This window comes from Ornithodoros turicata, chromosome 4 (assembly GCF_037126465.1).
Source record: "Ornithodoros turicata isolate Travis chromosome 4, ASM3712646v1, whole genome shotgun sequence".
Lineage (NCBI taxonomy): Eukaryota > Metazoa > Arthropoda > Arachnida > Ixodida > Argasidae > Ornithodoros > Ornithodoros turicata.
In genome coordinates this window covers 22,825,209-22,844,375 of record NC_088204.1, presented here as the reverse complement: position 1 = coordinate 22,844,375, position 19,167 = coordinate 22,825,209, and the positions used below count along the sequence as shown (strand labels likewise).

General features: G+C 48.6%; 1 protein-coding gene across 3 annotated transcripts in view; it reads left to right on the top strand.

Moving 5' to 3' along the window:
• LOC135391325 (uncharacterized) overlaps positions 1-19,167 on the top strand; it is a 686,593-nt gene that overhangs the window by 624,374 nt on the left and 43,052 nt on the right. The window contains exons 1-2 of one of the 3 annotated variants that reach the window (XM_064621562.1): positions 9,905-10,071; positions 18,491-18,612. The exons of the other annotated variants lie outside the window; for them this stretch is intronic. Coding sequence (XP_064477632.1) covers positions 9,973-10,071; positions 18,491-18,612 — 221 coding nt within the window. The 5' untranslated portion in view covers positions 9,905-9,972. Of the gene's footprint in view, positions 1-9,904; positions 10,072-18,490; positions 18,613-19,167 lie in introns of those variants that run through there. 3 annotated transcript variants of the gene reach the window in all.

Sequence of the window (19,167 nt, the reverse complement as noted above, 5' to 3'; positions counted from 1 at the left end):
TTAGCTGCCGTGTCGCACTGAGTCACGCTCACATATACTGTGGTATTGTTAACTTCGGATAGGATTCCTTGGTAATCGGACTCCAGGGTGTGTGGGCCTGACACTAACGTAATTGTCATACTGGCCTCTGCCAACTGCCGGAGAGACCACGGCCTGAAAGGATGGCAGAAGACGAGTTCCAGAACGAGCTATTGATAAAAGTCTGCTGTCTTTTTACTGCAAAACTGTTCACGTAAGCGATACAGTATTTCTATGTTGCATCATCTTCGTGTTTCAAACAAAAGTATCGGGCAAAGTATCGCGTTACTTTTTTTTAGTAACGGTAGCGGTATTCGTTACTTTAAAAAAGAAGTATCGTTATCAGTATTTCGATACTTTTTACTCAAGTAACGAGTATCGGTATCGCGATACCATATTTCGGTAACGGGTACAACACTGAGAGGGACGAAACCAGCACCCCGGGTCCTATGTAAGGTGCCGAGAGGTGAATAAAGAGGAAGAGGAATGGGGCACGAGCCTCATTCTAGGTTCTTAAGAAGGACTGCGCGCTCTGCGATCGACCTGACCTTGTGCTCTCCCCGGATCAAGCTGTCTTCGTGGAGGGCCATCGATTCGTCCACCAACAGCGATCACCTACCCATTTATTTCGAGCTCCTGTCTCCTGTCCTCCGCACTGTCTCTGTGCGGTCCCACTGTAACCGCTCTCTGCAAGAGAAGAAACTTGCTTCATTGTTGGCTGGAACCGACGGTCTCCCTCCTCTGGACAGGGCAATCTCGTCTCTTTCCTCTCAATCTGTGCAGCAGTCCACTTTTAGGGTAGAGAAACGTACTTCCTCAAGCTGTGCTCCTTGGTGGACCGGTGACTGCACGAGAGCCTACAGACGCCGCAAGGCAGCCTGGAAACAAGTGCTTGCTAACACATGCTACGCGAACTGGACACATTTCCAGCGTCTCAAGGCTCTTTATAAACGCACTATTGCAGCCGCCAAGCGTGACTTTTATTCGGGTCGCAACTCATTCCTCTCAGCTCCGAACTGCAGGAAAGCGCTACACAGACAGATTGCTTTTATCCGCAGATCCTTCTCCACAGCACCCCCCGCTCTAACCGTCCTTTCCGATGCCGACTCTAGCTCGCGCCTCGAAGGAGTCGCGAGGGGGCTTGCTCTGCGGTTCTCGAATGCGGTAGCTGTCGTATTACCTGCCCTTCCAGTTCCATCCTCTGGGTTTCATGCTGTCTCCCCCGCGGAGCTGGAATGTGCTGTGGGAGCTCTTCCTAACAGTGCTCCCGGTCCTGACGGGGTTAGTGCAGCGGTGGTTAAGCACCTTTGGGCGAAGCATCGATCTGTATTGCTGAATATTGTGAATTCGTCCTTGGAGCACGCATGAATCCCTCAGGTCTGGAGGCGGTCTCGAATTGTCGTCGTTCAGAAGGTGCTCTCCAGGGGCCTCTCTCTCAACAATATTAGGCCAATCGCACTGACGTCAGTCCTTTGTAAGACTGTCGAGCGTATCATTCAGCGCCGGCTATCGGCGTTTGTAGAGTCCTCTGGCGTTCTCAACAAAACACAAATAGGTTTTCGCGAGCATTGCTCCATTTGGTTGGCCCACACCAGCCTCGAGTGCCAGATCCGCCTCGCCCGCGAGAGGGGATTTCTCTCTGGGCTGGTGGCTCTAGATGTTGCTAAAGCCTATGACAGCGTAGAGCATTCGGTGCTCCTCCAGGAGTTAGTGAACTCTAACACTCCCCCTTACCTGATTGCTTGGGTCATGGCCTTCCTTTGTGATCGCTCGTTCTTCTGTTCTGCTGGTTCCTTAGTTTCCTCATCTTACCCCCAGAGTAGGGGCGTCCCCCAAGGATCGGTGCTCTCTCCCATATTATTCAATGTTTTGATGAGCTCCCTCCCATGTGGCCTGAGCATTACAACTTTTACGTATGTGGACGACATTGCTTTCTTTGCTTCGGCGCCCTCATTGTCTGAGTTGTACGCTAAGCTTCAAGCCTACCTGGACATCCTGGCAGCCTGGATGAGCTCTCTGCACCTTTCCCTGAATGTGAACAAGTCGGCCATGCTCGTGTTCCCGCTGAACACTCCAGTCACCATCGACTTGCAAGTTGGCCTGCAATCGGTCCGTCAAGTTAAGCAGCTCAAGTACTTGGGGATGTGGTACGACGACTCGCTGAGCTGGCGTCACCACATAGATCACTTGTGTCTAAAGGCAACGAAGGCAATCGGCGTCCTCCACCGGTGCTCTAGCCCCCGTGTCGGCATGCGTAGGGATGCCCTGCTCTACGTGTACCGTTCTTACGTGCGACCCATTTTGGAGTGCAGTCCTTCTTTCCTCCCTGTCTGACTGGCGACTAACCAAACTGTACATTTTGGAGCGGCGGGCCCTCCGCCTCTGCTTGGGCCTTCCCCGGTATTCGGCTAATGATGCACTTCTCCTTGAGGCCCGGTTGCCTTCTCTCAACACTCTTAAACCCGTACCTTTTATTGTAACTTTTAGAAACATGTAACTTCTATATAGACGTAGATTTCGAGATTTCTTATAGGTTACACCACTGTAACGTATATTTAGAGGTTAAAAGCCACCAAGGTCCTGTCTTTACAACACGAATAAAAGTTACATCTCGGAAAAAACAAAAACAGCTTGTTGTAACATATAAATGTACCCTCTACTCCGACACTGTAACCTCTAAGCGAAATCTCCAACGATAATTTCTTTGTTAGTTTCCTATCGTTTGTTTTCCTTCTGTTTTTCAGCATAATGCCACGTTTCAGCCTCCCATTCGAGACGACAGTTGGGAATCTACGCTGTTATATTTTTATCTGTTTCAGCGTCATCTATACGTCGCCTACATGTTATCAATGCTGTATGAACACCGATTATAAGTTCGCAGTCTGAAATACTGATAGTATGTTTCTTTCTAAAGGGTGGAAAACCATTGTCAATGCCGCAACCACCAAGATTTCAGATTTCGCTGCGTAGCCGAGCATGGTCTAGGTCTATCCACACTGAGAACGGTTTCCTTGAAACGCTTAACGCTCGTCGTCCGTCCGTTAACAAGTGTAATCTGTTTTAATCAGTGGTTTTCCTCGCGTTTATCATAGTATCGTCAGGAACAACGGAAAAGCTAGATGTCGCTTGCAAACAAGGATATTTTTGGTGTTCTCAGGGGAAATTGTAGTGAGTGCGAAGATTGCAAAGAATATATAACCGAAAACGAACGTCACCACCGCAGCCCTAAGTCACACACTTCATACACTGGGTAAGTGTACATTTTGTGCTAGGTACGTGCGTTATTTTGATAGCAAGAGCTCTTAGCGCATGTTTGTTGTGATTATGGCAAGTGTTTTGCGGTCCTGCATATGAACGCCACTAACGCTTGCTACTTTTCTGCTCTTACTTGGTCGCCAAGTCAATAGACCTCTACCTGTTTGTAAACAAATGACCTCATACTGTTCGACAGCGCCAAGAGTTTGGTAGAGTTGAACTACGTTCAAAGCTAGTGGCGAACAAGGTCATGCCCGAAAGCCACGGTTTTGAGGGGATTACGATGGTCTCTGAAAGGGACGCGACCTTCAGTTCTACTTTTCTTTCAATAGGAGGTCGCAAACAATTGCCAATTCGTGGAACCCAGCTCCCCCCTTCCGAGCGCACCAGCTCCGGTGGCGCAGCGGTAACGCGTGCGCTTGGAGACTGGGAGGTCCGCGGTTCGAATCCGCGGGCCGGCTGTGCCGTCTGGGGTTTTTCCTGGGTTTCCCTCAGATGTGTAATAGGCGTATGCCGGCACAGTTCCCCTGAAGTCGGCCCATGGACGCAGCTATCCTCCCCCCGAGCGGATTCCGCTCGGTCTTCCACTTCACCCTTTCCTCCTCTCCACCATCTTTCCCTTCCCGAGAAACATGCCGCCTAATCAGGCAGGCAGACCTCTCGGGTTCCTCCCAACGACACTCCTCCTCCTCCCTCCTCCTCCCTTCCGAGCTGTTTCGGTTTCTGTCTGTCTACCAACGTCGTGATGACGTTTCTCGAGTAGAGGTTTACACACCGGCGTGCATTTTGCGAGCTGCGGATATATGCATCGAGATATATAATTCGCAGCTTCCTACTTGTTGTATTCTTACGATATTCTAAGACTCAATCGCGGAGTGAACGCCTTCCCGTATTTATGCTGCTTTATAGCTTGTGCTTTGTACGGATTTGAATGGTTCCGTAAATGTTACTCTCATTGCCCAAACTTTTGTTCGCAGGATCCCACATGCAGGTTCACATACCGTCACCAGCGCAATGCAGTACCTCACAAACTCGTCCCAAAGCGCCTCCAACGCTGATAACGCAGTAAGGTAGTGTCTCCTGCGTTACTGTACACTCATATTCCTCAAGGTTGTGTGCGTTTTATGTAATACTGTATTGCCATTTGCGCTCGCCTCTGCAACACGAATGTGGAATAAATTTTTTTCTGCTGCAATTCTCCATTTCGTTGGGTCTGTTCAGCTTAGCAAACATAGGTCAGTTGTTTTGACTCGCTGGCTTCCTCGCACTTTTATGCATTGCTTCTCACTTAGAAGATCTTTATCTTTCTTTATTCCACATACATGGTAAAGCGACCATGGTTTCTCCTCACATCAGAATCGCACTTGTGCACAATGTGTCACCTCTCGACAGACTTCTGTTTTTGTAATATACATATGTTCAAGATCTCCTTTTCTGCTGGCTCATTTTGGTACCTTGGTGTGTTCTGTAAAGGTCTGTCCATATCCCACGCACAGGGTGTTTGTTTTTATTCGCATCGTACCAGCGCTCATTTGACAGGTGGGTTATGTTAATTTTCGCAAATTAATCCGTAGTTACAAACATTTCCGACATTTCCTGACGCATGTGTTTGTAACTACGGATCGATTAATTAGCAAAAATTCACATAACCCACCTGCCAAATGAGCGCTATTCTGTTGCGAATAAAAATAAACATCCTGAATAAAAAGCCGCACGTTGGCGTAACCTTTACGGGCAGGTGCTGGATTGAAGGCCGTAACCTCTAATTAGTGGGTTTCCTTGTAACTTTTATAAAAGGTACTGCTCAGAAGGTACCTGGTAGCTTCTGAAATAGAGGGTAAAATATTGCGATTTTTTACCCTTTACTAAAGGGTACCGAGTTAAGAGTGAAGGCTCGGTTCCGGCTACTTACTGTGAGCATCTTCCTGTCTCAGCGCCAGAACCCCCTTGCGCTGTCAAATAATGCGGCTCTCATGGATGCTCGGCTGTGGTTAACTCGGCAGTGGCACCGTAGAAATAATCCGCAATTAGTTTTCGCTCAGCAACTCCTTCTGCCATTAAAGGTATCGCTCTTGGATGTCCTCCAACTTGGAGCCCCGCTGGACCCTCCTTCTGTGAGTGTCATTGACATCTTCCCCACGAGTGTTCGTCATGCTCCTTTGCGTACTCTGCAGACAGTGCTAACAAACCATCTTCATCAATTTCCGCTACATCTTGTGGTCGCAACTGACGCCTCTGTCTCAGAGGAGCGCTCTGGGGTCGGCCTTTTCTTCCCTCAGCTTGAGTTCCAGTTCCCGGTGCGGCTCCTAGATTTCACCCCTCCATTTCATAACGAGTTCCTCGCCATGATTCTGGCTCTCAAAAGGGTCCCGCCCACCTGGGAAAGGGTGCTCTTGCTTTCAGATTCAGTCTCAGTCGTTTCCGCTTTGGCGACCCCTTCCCAGAACTTGCTCTCCATTCTGCTTACGCTCGCTCCCTCGCACATACGCGATATCATCATAACGTGGGTTCCTGGTCACCGTGGGCTTGCTGTAAATGAGACCGCTGACTGCCTCGCAAAAATGTCCCTCTCTGGGGCGGTTATTGGCCTGCTGCCCCCCCCCCCCTTGCACATGAGTGTGTCGCCAGATATAAACATTTTGCACGGCTATCCTCTGGCCCCATTTTGCACCCTAAGTACGCCCATCTGTGCTTCCCGTGGAAGCCGAATTCCTGTCTTTCTCGGCAGTCAGAGGTCTCGCTGACGCGCGCTCGCTGCCTCGCCCTCCCCCTCAACTTCTATCTTCACCGAGCCGGCCGCTCTTCATCCCCCGCGTGTCCCCACTGTGGCCAGGACGAGACGGTAGAGCACTTCCTCATGCAATGCAGCTTTTACGCTAGGCTTCGAGAGGCATATATAAGTCTTCCACTCCGTCTGCTGGGGGTTCCCGTGTCCCTAGCAGCCCTCCTTTCGTTTGGAGCCTCCAGCACTTCCAGCTGGGATAGGTCGGTAGCGGTTGGGCTTGCATATTTCCTTTCTCGCTCGCGCCGCTTCTAGCCCACCTTTGCATCCACCCATTCACCCACCCACCCACAATCACCCATTGAGTGTTACCACGCCGTGTGTTACGTGCACGCCGAAGGTGCCCATTAGGTATGTGAAATTCCGGTGGCTCCCTCGCACGAGGCGAGTCAAAGCAACATAAGTCTGAAAAGGGTGGCCGAAGGTTACAATGGCATCTGATTGCTTTGGTTTACCCAAGTATAACTTCGTGCCACACTTTGTAGAGTGTAGAGTATCCAACTCCGCGGGCTCCTACTTACCTGGAATAGAAAGCTACGGTCAAACACACAGCCACGCATCTACACTGACTACTACACAATTACTCTACTACAATGTCTACTGCTAATGAATACTACAATGCCTCTACATGTCAATTATGCAAATAACCACGACATGCACGATGCTTGCCCTTGTGCCATGGAGCCAAAACAAGCGAACTTCAGCACCTCCACCACTTCAACCACTACATTCCCCACCAACCTTCACATTCTCCGCCCAAATTGTCCCCGTCAAGTCATAGTACAGTTGGACATCCTCATAGCCCTGGCCGATCTCCCTTGGGGCTAATGGCCATTCTCCGTGGGACAAAGAAGAAGAAGAAGATATAGGACTGTGAAGTCTTACAGTTATTATTCTCCATTGCCTCGAACAACCTCCTTCCCCTACCGTCCGTTCTTCGGCATCCCCAGGCCGACTGATGGGCATTGAAGTCACCCAGCACGAGCGCCTGGGCTTCCAGAGAACCAAGTCAGCGTTCGAGGTCACTCCACGGGACCTGTACCGCGGGACGTATATAGATGCTGACGACCGTTAACAGTATGGGGCCAAGGCGGATCCTGCAGGTGACATAATCGTAAGAGCGATGACAAACTGACCCTATGGGCGCAGCAACGAGGTCATTACGAACGTATAGCGCTGTTCGGCTCTTAGAGGATTGATGAGATCGATAGATTGTGTATCCATTAACGCGATGTGTAGAATCCATGCCAAGTTCGCATACTGCTATGAAAGGGAACTTGTACTGTTGTAGAGGTAATTTGAAATCAGGGAGCTTGTTACGCAGGCTTCGAGGATTACACTGCATCGCCATCGCCATTGCCTTTCTATACAATGCCGTCATGCTGATGCAACAAAGATAATGCCTCCAGTGCCAGAAGCGCTTGGACCTCGGGCAGTTGCGAGGCCCCAGGAAAAGCAGAGACAGTTTCCTTAAGGGCAGCGAGTACCGCTGAGAGGAGTCCCAGAGAAGGCACATCATCAGGGGCTGATTAAGGTAACTGTCTGCTCGTTCCTGCTGGTTCCGTCACACTGGCGTAAGTGTGTGTAATCTGCCTTGACGGACGAGGAGGCGGTGTCTGGGTGCTTGTGATGGGCTTAGCCGCGATTGTGTTCAGCGACCCTCGTTCACCTCGTGCAGATCGAGGGGCAGTGCATGAAATTCTTGTGCATTTGTACCAGACGGGAGTGTGGCAGTACCACCCCTAGAAGCGTCACACGGAAGACGTGGTGGCGGTCTACACAGGACAAAGAAAATGATGCGGGATGGCTGGATTTGCAGTTAGCACACTTTGGCTCTGTTTTATTGTTGCAATCTGATCTCTGGTGAGGTCCGGCGCATATGCCACACCGTGTAGAGCCTCGGCAATTTCGTGCAATATGGCCAAATCGTTTTCAGTTATAACACTGCATGGGGCCTTCTATGTACTCTTGGACTGTGAAGGTCTGAAATCCGAGGGCAAGTCGGTGGGGAAGACGGATTTTAGGTTCAAAACTAAGGATAACGCTCCGCAACGGGGTAAACACAACACTGCCATCTTCTGCCATGGAATGCCGAACCTGTCGCCGTGCAGATAAAACCCCTGCGTCTTTGAGGTAGGAGCTATGTGACTTCATATGTCCCCTGCAGCTCCATTTCTTGTAGGTGGTATAGGTGATATCCACAGAAAAGTTCTTAGCATGTGTCACTATTGAGTGAACGACACGTAACACTTGTGCTTTGGGTCTCATGTTTTTGAGTCCAGGTTGAGAAGCGCTCTGCGATGGCGCCAGCTAGGCAGGCAGACCGGTCGTTTACCCAACGCTACCCCCCCCCCCCCCCCCGTCTGCGATGCCGCTTTCTTTAAGAAACACGAAGAAGGCTTTAAGAACACACGAAGGCTTGAGCAGGGCCATTTACCTAACAGCTTACAAGGACTGAAGGGGCGCGAGTCGAGCTCGCTTAGGGCAGCTTCCAGCCTTTCCCGGTGCTGTTTGAAGGCTGGGCATTGGATGATCACATGGAGCGTATCTTCCTGACTGACCACAGAACACCTCAACTGCACTGGGGATTTGTCCATTGCAGAGTGCAGTGTACTTGTACAGAGTATTTGTTCACTTGTGGTGGGCATTATGCAGGCCAGTCAGGCAGTTCTATGATCTCTGTGGATGCAATAAAATTATGGTCTGTTCAATGTTAAGTGCGCTTAAGTCTGCTTCATCAAAGGCAGTTATTGTCACTGAAGCGTTCATCATGTCACTAACTAACGTTTTTAAGAGATTTGGCCAAAAAATCAACCACATGATACCATGAAGCCTGACTGGGCCCCCTATCTCCATGTCTATACTTAATCTCTCACTTACCACCACCGCGACCTGGCTAAAAGTTTCGTTAGAGCGCAAGATGGCCAGCTTGATGAGCGCTCACTGCACAACCGTCGGGTCTCCAAGGAGACAAACACGTGTTTGCAACCAATATTTGCTCTTCAATAATATGTCTGCCTAGTGTTTTCTTTCCGTCTAGTGTTATGTGAGTGACCCGATCAGTAGTTCTTTCAGTAAGATGCGCCGCAGCGCGCATACACGTTTGCGAAGTTACCTTCAATTAAAAAAAAAATTATTAGAGCTTACCAAAAAGTACCTCTGAGATATTTTTGCCACGTCTCGCTAGGAAGACGGTGCATCGAGTGACACTTTGATCACGCTTCTATCCCCACCTCCTCACACCGAATTTTTCGGTCAAAAATGTGCATTTTGTCGAATTTTTACAACTTCCCGATTTTTTACCGCGACTTACAGTGCGCCGGAGTGGCTGTGGTTTTATTGCAGAGTTACTATTGTTTTTCTGTTGAGCTTTAGCAGTGTCCAGCTGGACAGCTGTGGCATATGTTCACGGTTCATTACAACATACACGCACTGTACAGCGTGCCATATTTCCACAAGCGTTCCATGTATGTTGCGAGTTCGCCACAGGTGCTGTCTCTTATGTCAGCTATATTTTAAACCTTATTTCCGGAGTCTTTTTAGCTTTGATATTTCGGGATAGCGATGACTCATCTCTCCGTTCTATGGAGGGGTAGAACTTCGAGCGTTCCATTGTGTTCCACGGCACGCATAGATTTGATAATGACAGCCCCGCAAATATATCCTAGGTTGAATGCGCCTTTGCATGTTTATGATTCCAACCATGCAGCGTACGAGAAACTGCGCAGTTTAACCGTCACAGAATACAAAAAAAAAAAAAAAAAAAAGGTGACGTATACCCTCAGTTTCTGCCATTCTTCTCGCAACTGAAAGTTCTGGAATACCATGCAGCGAGCAGTTATATAGCTCTCTGCCTGCGTGGCGCATCAGTTGAAGGCGCAAATCAAGAGCAAGATACGTTGCATAACTAGCGAATAATGTCGTACCCTGTATCGAACACATCCGACTTCACTTATCTGCAAATGGAAGTAGTGGCCCAGGCCCGATCCGATCGGGGCATTCACATTATTCTAACGGTAAGTATTTAATTATCGGAGGCATTCTCCGAGCATTGTATGTTATTTTGGGTGGTTAGGGTTAACTGTTAGGGTTTCTCGCTGCCGGCCATAATATTTTCGTACGTATGCGCGAATTATTACTATCTTAGGACCGAATAAATAGGAAGCAGCGCAAGAGAATCGGATATACATGGGGCACGTGTACGTATAAAAACGTTTGTACAGCATGTAGTGCACACGATATATTCGTACTGATCAGAATACGCCGTGGCGCTCGCTTTGTGTTGTGCCGACTCTTGGGCCCTGTTCCAGCTGGTATGTGGGTCTTCGGAACCATTTAAATATAGTACTCGTTTCGGACGAAGCATCGATTTGTCCCGAAATTCAAACACCGAATTCCATATCCGATTCGGAAATCCAGACAAATACTTTACAGCCAAGTGGCGTTACCGCTTGAGACAAGTTGACTCTCCCACCTGCTGCCACTGTGGTGTTCTTGATCTGGAGCATATTCTTCTTCATTGCTCCCAATACCAACCTCCCCGAACCACACTCTCCGAGTCTCTTCGTCAGCTGGACTCTTGCCCCTTCTCCCTATCGAAATTGCTAGGTCCCTGGCCTAATCCAGCCCAGCAACGATCTGCGCTCAACGCTCTTCTGACATTTCTGGACACCATCGGACTTCGATCGTTATTGTGAAGGGGCTCGTTATTTTATTCCCCACATTCCCACCAGCAATGGGGTAGAGTATCGCCTGTGGCGATGAACCTCCTCACTCTCCAAAGCCAAAATAAAGTTGTTTGTTTGTTTGTTTGTAAGAAAAAAAAACAAAATAAAGTTGTTGTTGGACATATTACGAGATGGAGCGATGAAAGGTGACAAAGAGCAGTTATACTGCTATCTCATCATCCTCATTTTATCACGATGAGCTTTTCTTTTCCTCTTTTTCTATCGGCGTTAAACGTATGCCCCCCTTCTATCTCGTGGCGCTACAAGCCAATTCCAGCTTACCATGAACTATTCTCACAGCGCTTCTGCGCATGCCCTGTGGCCCTGGCGGCGCCGAACAGGGTTCCCAACTTATTCAATAGGTGGCGCCAATATGACACTGGCTATAAAGTCCCTGGGTTGGGTTTTTATCCAATCCGGGTACTTTAACTGGCTATGCTCTGTCGCGCGCCGATCGTGTTGCGCTGGATAGTCGCTAAAATACGACGGGAGTGTGGAAAAAGTTCATTTGGTTTTATATTCATTTTTTTACCACCTCCCGGGAGGTTCAAAGAATTACAATAGGCGCCGAAGAAAAGCCCTTATTTCATGCGGGTCGTCTTCTGTGCCCCGAAAGGAGAATAAGGTCCTGCAGGCACAGTTCTTCAGGGTTAGACTAGCAAGCCTTTGCAAGGTTAGATCGTATCGTAAGACACGCGCGTTGTAAGACATATCTCGGCACAGTCCCCTTAGAAGTCGACCCAGGACGCACGGTCTTCCTTGCGATAGTTGAGAGGTTGTCCGGCTAAGCGTGGCCGACAACAGCAAGCACCACCACCGCATCGTAAAAATAGAAGACGACCAGCCCAAACTTTGCAGATTGACAAACATTTGGCTGAAGCTTTATTTGAACTTTTGCGAGGTCATGTAAAAAAAAATAAAAAGAACACATCCAGTATCTCACCTCATTGACTTTCAATGGCCTATATCACGCAAAGAACACAATTTTTCTTCTCCTGTCGGGCTCACATTCACATCAACACACAGAGGTTGCACTGCCTACAGCAATAAGACATGCTGACGTTATGCACTAATCCTCTTGGTCTGTATGTTGGCGTCCCTTGTGTGCGGTGATACGAAAATGAAGCCGGCACAAGAAAGGGAAAATGGCGGTGTTTCGTGAGCCACTAAAAATGCATGGGGTGAGATATTGCTCGATTCTTAATTTTTTCTATACATGACCATAATGCTTGCAAAAAGTTCCAATAAAACTTCACAACAATGACTATCAGTGTGAGAGGTTTGGGGCGGGATATATACATTCTTGTATTTTGATCATTCGATCGAAATGTGTAATGATTGCTAGACTAACCCTTTTTGGTCCGTTCCGAGTATGAGACCACCTACAGCACTGAAGAAGCATGGAAGAGCCCGCAAGAAAAATATCTCAGGATGATTTTAGAAGCTAGAATTGCAAGACCTGAGTAGAATGAAAAGTACGAGTGCTCCCTTTAACAGTTGCCAGTCGTTGACGTCTTCTCATTCCGCCCAATAACAAGGAGCGCGCCTTTTCTCGTCGTTCTTCTCTTGTTTCTGTTGCCTTTTTCTTTAACGAGTCGTTAATTGCTCGTTTTGCTTCGGCACTCACAATAAGGAAACAACGGGGCGAGAAAGCTTACGAGATCACCGCATAGTAATCGAAACAATGCGGAAGCGGATGCGGCTATTTTGACCTTTAGGGACGTACAGGGTGTGTGCAAATAAACCTAATCGGCATTTGCACACATAACTCGTTGTCCACTTACCTGAGGAACTCCCGGTGGAGCACGATGGCATATTTTTAGGTGCGAAATCTGCAAAAAGAAAAAAAAAGGAAAGAAAAGGGTGGGAGCCATGTTCCGCGTAAAAAATAATACTAATAAAATAAAATAAACAGAGCGCGAAAACGTCGGCTTCCATGCATTAGAATAGGGCAACATGGCGGTCTCAGGTAAGTTGTGTGCCGGTACCGCTAGGGCCACTACCGATGAGCATCCATCACAGCAGTATATCACCCAGCTGCTGATAGCGGCGGATGGAATGTGCTTCAGGAATTACAAAATGGCACACAACTCTGCAGACGTGGATGAGGTGCGGTGTGAGAGACGGTATGCATGGCACGACGACGTAGTCGGAATTGTAAAGGCAGCAGTGGAGCAGTGTAAGCTGGTCGACCCATCTGTGTATACTGCTGCGTGCTAAGGGTAACGGCACTGCGTCATGTCAAGCGCAACCTGTTTCAACACGGGTGCTGCAACGTGATCCCTCTTGCTCTTGAGCACAGGAATGGTAGTAGAAATCTAAGGTATCGAAAAGACCCACGGAGGGGATCTGGGGACGACTGATCTTCCAACAAAAGCCGCTAGCAAGGGCTTTACAGCAGCGATGCATCGAGAAATGTTGCTCTGCCTCCTCTTTTTTGAGCTTCGAAACCAAGGGGCGACGACGGTGTTCCGCGACGAGGCGTAGATTATGGCGAACGGTTTCTCTGAGACATAAGACCTCTACTGGCAGCTCGCAGGCCCCAGCCAACACCATGCACGTTTCACCGGCGCAGAGTACACCCAGGCAGATCCTCAAGCTTCTGGCCACGCAACATACGCAACATACGCTGAATCCTCTGTTCAGAAGTTCTTGAGATGCCGTGTAAGACCGGGCGGCTGTAGAGAATGGTTCCACGAATACTGCATGAACCCGTAGGAGTGCTTCCTGATCAATCCCCTATGCAGCGCCAGCGAAGTGAGAAAAGACATTGGTCCAACGTTGAACTTTCGCTTCCAGGCTATAGGCGCTCCACGAGAGATCGGCATCCAAGATAACACCCAGGAATGCGTGACACTTCACTTGGCTGAGTGCATTATTGCCGAGCGAAAGAGGGAAGGCGCTCATGCGTTTCCGCGTGAACAGGAGCACAACTGTCTTCTCAGCAGCGATGTCCATGCCAGCCTTGGTGAACTAATGCTGAACAGCATCCAACGAGTTTTGAAAGCGGTGTTGAATCGCTGGCCTTCATTTACCGGTGGTCCAAACGCACACATCGCCTGCATATACATTGAGCTGAACTTTGCGATGAACGCAACGCTTGATATCAGTCATAACCAAATTGCAGAGGATGGAACTTAATACACTTTCTTGAGGAACGCCTTCGGTCAAAACTGTTTTTTGCGTGTCACCGAGAGTGCGGACGAAAATGGTGCTGTTGGACATGAACTCAGCCAGAGAGCAAGAAAAAGCCTGCGAGACACTCTATACCACAGGAGGGTATGCAGTACATAAGTATGACTGACCGTATCATTGGCACGTTTGACATCAAGGAAAACAGCCTCGACAATCCTCTTGCAGCTCTTGGCGACTTCAACAGCAGCCACAAGGTCCATAAGGGAGTCAACTGAGCTACGGTGCCAACGGAAGCCCGCCATATCATCAAGGATAACGTGGTTCCATTTCAACCACCATCCCAGCCCGTGTAAGACCATCCGCTCCATCACCTTACCAACACAACTGGTAAGGCTAACTGGACGGAAAGAGGACAGGTGCGACGGCTGCTTGCCAGGCTTCAGCAATGGGAACACCATGGCTTCCTTCCAGCTTACGGGTACCTGGTCAGATCTCCATGACCTCTTGCATAAAAACAGCAAGGTTCGAAGGCCCTCAGCGGCAAGATTTCGAAGAGCTGAATAGGTGATCCCGCCTGCACCAGGGGACGATTTGGGTCGGGACAAACGAAGGGTAGCTTTAAGCTCTGGCAGAGAAAAATCCGCTTCCATCTGTGCGTTCGACGGGAGCGTTACGCTCAAGACCCTCGCGAAGTTCAACCATGTAGGTGTGAAACGTTGCAGTTCCCGCAGCTTCCGCAGCCGCCGCCACAGTTTCGCAGAAGAACAGAGCTACGTCTACCTCAGACTTGTTGGGGATCAGAGTAAGTGACCCCAGTGGATTGGTGCGTCGAAGGCCATCACGTAGGCTACGCGCAGCTTGCCAAATTTTGGCGGGTGTGGATTGGGACGCGAGGCGCCAACACGTCGTTGTTGGCCACGTCGCAAACTGCTGTTCGGAGGCGATGGGCTTGTTGGGTTCAAGACTTCCGTCTGGTGCCCCACTGTTGCCACCCGCTTCTTTGGGCACATGGAACGAGAAGCGGCGTTAGGACCGCCACAGTTGGCACATTTAGGCTCCCTCCGAGCAGTGCGTTCTTAAAACTTATGAGTCCCAGCACATATCATGCACCATGTTGACCCTCGACAAGAGCGCGCTAGGTGACCAAAACTTTGGCACTTGTAACACTGGACGGGGCCTTTAACGTACTCAGAGACTTGGTAGGTATATTGAAACCAAGCCGAAGAGTCTTCGCTCTCCTGGCAGTACATGCATGGAACTCACCTGAGGCCGCCATGTTGCCCTATTCTATGCATGGATGCCGACGTTTTCGCGCTCTGTTTATTTTATTATTATTTTTTTACGCTGAGTATGGCTTCCAAGGATTTCTTTTTCTTCTGCTTTTACACGCATAAACACGCCATAGTGCGCCACCGGAAGTTCATCAGGTAAGGGGGCAAGGAGTTGCATATGCAAATGCCGGTTAGATTTATCTACACACACCCTGTTTATTAGTCGACACCAACGTAAATCCTCGAGGTTGTTAACTCCGCCTGTCGACCAGCCCTCTTTTCAATACGCGTCGAGATGAACCGCATAGCAGCTTTGTACAGTGTCCTATTTGCAAAAAATTATATATGTTTTTATTTAGTAGTGCAAATTATCACTGATTTCGAGAATGCCGGCGGCGGTCTTCAGTTCGATTTGAGAACCTCAATCCCGCTCTAGGCACTGCACCGAGTTAGAGGCTCGGGGTTCCATGCTATTCATGTGTCCATGCAGCATTGAGTTCGATGGGCATCGGCTCAATGCGGGTCGAAAGCACCCGTGTAACAGGGGTATAATATTCTCACATAAGGCGAACAAACTATGTTTGAAGCGTCCATGCTCCTTTAAGGGACTCTGAGTAGTTGTGTGGGAGCTGTTTCGTATTTGCAGTCGATAAAGCAGCCAAAAAGGACCTCCATGCGAAAATTCGTGCATTTAAACCCCGAGGTTTCTCTTAATTCGGATTTTAAACATTAGGCTTCATCATAGTGCAGCACGCCTTACGTCAAACCCAGAAAACATACGTCTATGTAGAATATCCATCCCGGCCCACCTACAAAATGGCGTCATGATGAGGGCCACAGACAACACTCACAAATTGGCTGAAACGCGTCACGTGGCCACGCAATACCATGTAAATTCTGACATTTATATGTTAATATGTTTTTGTTAGGGAGTCCATAAAAGAAAAATATGGCCTGCATTTAACACCCGCAGTAGATTTCACGATTGCTTTTCAAGCCTTTCAATCTGTGCACGGCGTTCCGTACCCGGTCAGGTGCAACGGCTGCACATGACGAGCTTACGAGCTTGTGTGATCCCCGATTTATCCTGCCCTTTTCGTGTCATTGAGCTGGTGTTGGAGTTGTCACAAAGATCTTCGACGGTGGGCCCAGATTGTGCTGCTGCACGCGTCGTCCCACAAAACTGCCTGCGACATATGAGCGGGGCTGGTGGAGTTCGAGAGCCTTGCTCACAGGGCTCACAGGGGGAGTGATCCGAGCCAGCATGCGATGCTAAGCGTGAATGACAGCATGGAACCGCCGTGGTGATCGTGCTGCCGGACGTGACGGTGCAAACGACTCCGGTGAAAGAGTGCACCAGAGGCCCCATCCAGCACATTAGAAGAACTTCCGAGGGCGATGGCTCTCCACAGAGGAAACAAAATTTGTACTTTACATTGAATCAAATCAATTCGAATCACTAAAAACCAAAGCGCAGGGCCAAACATAAAAAGGTGACTCAAGACTCTTCAGGCTACTCCAGGACGCGTTACGCAGTTCAGAGCTGTGTCGTCTTTCCATGTGTTTCCCTGCACTGGAGTTTTAGCGACTTTTGAGCGACCAAATTTTAACATCGTTCGACAAGAACACATATGACCTACTTGTGAATATGGGCGCTCATAGGTTCGCGCTGTCCACGGAGTTCAAAATTGGAGGACAGTCTTATTGATACATAGAAGTCGGAAATCGTAGTAACGCATTCGTACTGCAGTTCTTCGGGAATGCTTTCTGGCTCCTTGCAGGAGAAGCATTCAATCTCCTTGGGTATTATGCCGCACCAAGTGAGCATTAAATATGTCAGCACGATCTTTTTCCTTTCATTCGTTTTATTTCCTTTGTGGGAGTAGCAGATTCCGTCAGGTGACGAATTCAATATCTTCAGTTTTTTTTTTGTTTTTTTTTCTAAAATCAAACTCAGCAACAACGATGAATAAATGAAAGATAATGAATGGGGAAATTCGCCATATAAGGTGCGCTCAAACTCAAACTTAATATGAGAGCACGGCATTTACAGAGAACGTTTACATGCTCGATCATAATGTGCGCCGAAAAACTCATCTAGTACCAGTCTGTCCAAGACAGGCGAATCTGTGACCGATGTTCGTTGAGCTTTCACTTCGGTTTGCAGTTCGCGGCATCGGCGATGTTTCGGAAGCAAGGCTCTCGAACTGTTGAGCACGCAGAATTTCATTCACGATCGCAGAGAGGTCAGAGAAAAGTTCCTTGCTCGAAGTCTCCACATTGCTTGCTTCGACGTCCATGTTGAAGGTCGCTTTCAGGATGCCGCTCTCAAAACTCACTAACAACAGAACTTCCGGGCCGGGCGCCCAGTGAACATGAGCCTGATGTGCACGTCACACACATTAAAATTGGCGGTAATCCATTATAAAGACGCTAGATTTCGGCGCCGATTGCGCGAGTTGAGGGAGGAAAGCCAAACCGGTTTTCAGTTCCTCGTTTGGCAAATTCGCTGCCGCGCACAGCGAAAACATTTCTCGTGTGGCTTGGAGACATATTATAGCTTCGTAACAAATGCAAATGAAAGATTTGTCCAACTTCTGGTCATAGTCCCTTTATAGCATACAAAGCTATTCAAAATAAACAACAAGACGGTTGAACAACAACAACTTTATTGTGAGATGATGGATGGGGAGTTTCATCGCCAGGGGCGATACTCTACCCCATTGCTGACGAAGATGGTTGAGAGCATCTATACGTAATACGCAACGACCCATAGTTCCTTGCAGGAAGGGGGTTGCCTCAGGACAGAAGCCGCCGATATTTCGAACAGAGACTGTTCTTCTTCTGGGCACCGTCCTCATCATTGGCATGGTATTTAAAGGGTTAGGTGTGACGTGTTTAAAGGTTCATGCGAATTGTGGGTCAACAGTCCGGGCTGTTGACCCACAATTCGCATGAACCTTTAAACACGTCACACCTAACCCTTTAAATACCATGCCAATGATGAGGACGGTGCCCAGAAGAAGAACAGTCTCTGTTCGAAATATCGGCGGCTTCTGTCCTGAGGCAACCCCCTTCCTACATCTCTACCGGTTCGCTGGATTTCTACCCATCTACATAGTTCCTTGCAGTATGCTGCACTCCTCTACAGCCAAGTCGAGCTTCCTGTATGTCACGAAAGTCTAGTGTTTGTATATTAAATAGATGATCTCAACCTTTTCATTTCCTTTTTTTGGGGGGAAGGGGGGGGGAGGAACCGAGATGCTATCACTTCTTTTTTTTTTGCTTTCTTTCTTTTCCAGAACCCCTTGGTTACTAAGAAAGTCTCGAGCGGTGGGGAGGTCACTGTGTGCCATCTACCGCGCGGCATAGAGAATGGAACAACCCAAACCCACGTCTTTCGCCTTCTTGAGGTGCAAAGTTCGTAAGTGAACCCGCTCAAATGAACCCGCTCAGACAGCCCATCAATCAGGTTTTTTTTTTTTTCAATGCCCATAGGAAACACCATGTCGACCAAAAGAAAACAAACTATGTTTCGTGTATGTACCAGTAAAGTACTTTTTGGATGGCACAGAACCTCTAATACAAACATGAAATATCGCAACGCCGCTTTCGCCCATAGAAATCAAAACGGAGAGGCTAGAAAAAAAGGTGTGTGTGTTTGAGAGAGAGTGAGAGAGTGAAACGGGGGATAGAACATTGGATTCATCAGGTGAAGGTATTTTGCTGATAAAAGTTACACGATGCTCCTCACGTAGTACAGGTCCCGACAAAAGTTTACGGAACACTGGAGTGGTGTATATAGTCATCTGAGCGACACGGTTGCTGCAAACAGGAGCAGATAGACTTACAAACAGGTGACCGGGTACTCGACGCAGCTCTCAGTAAGTGTGTCCACTCCCGTTCGCCGCTAGGGTGTCGCTGGGATCAAGAAATACCTCGCTCTGGAGTTCCGTAAACTTTTGTCGGGATCTGTACC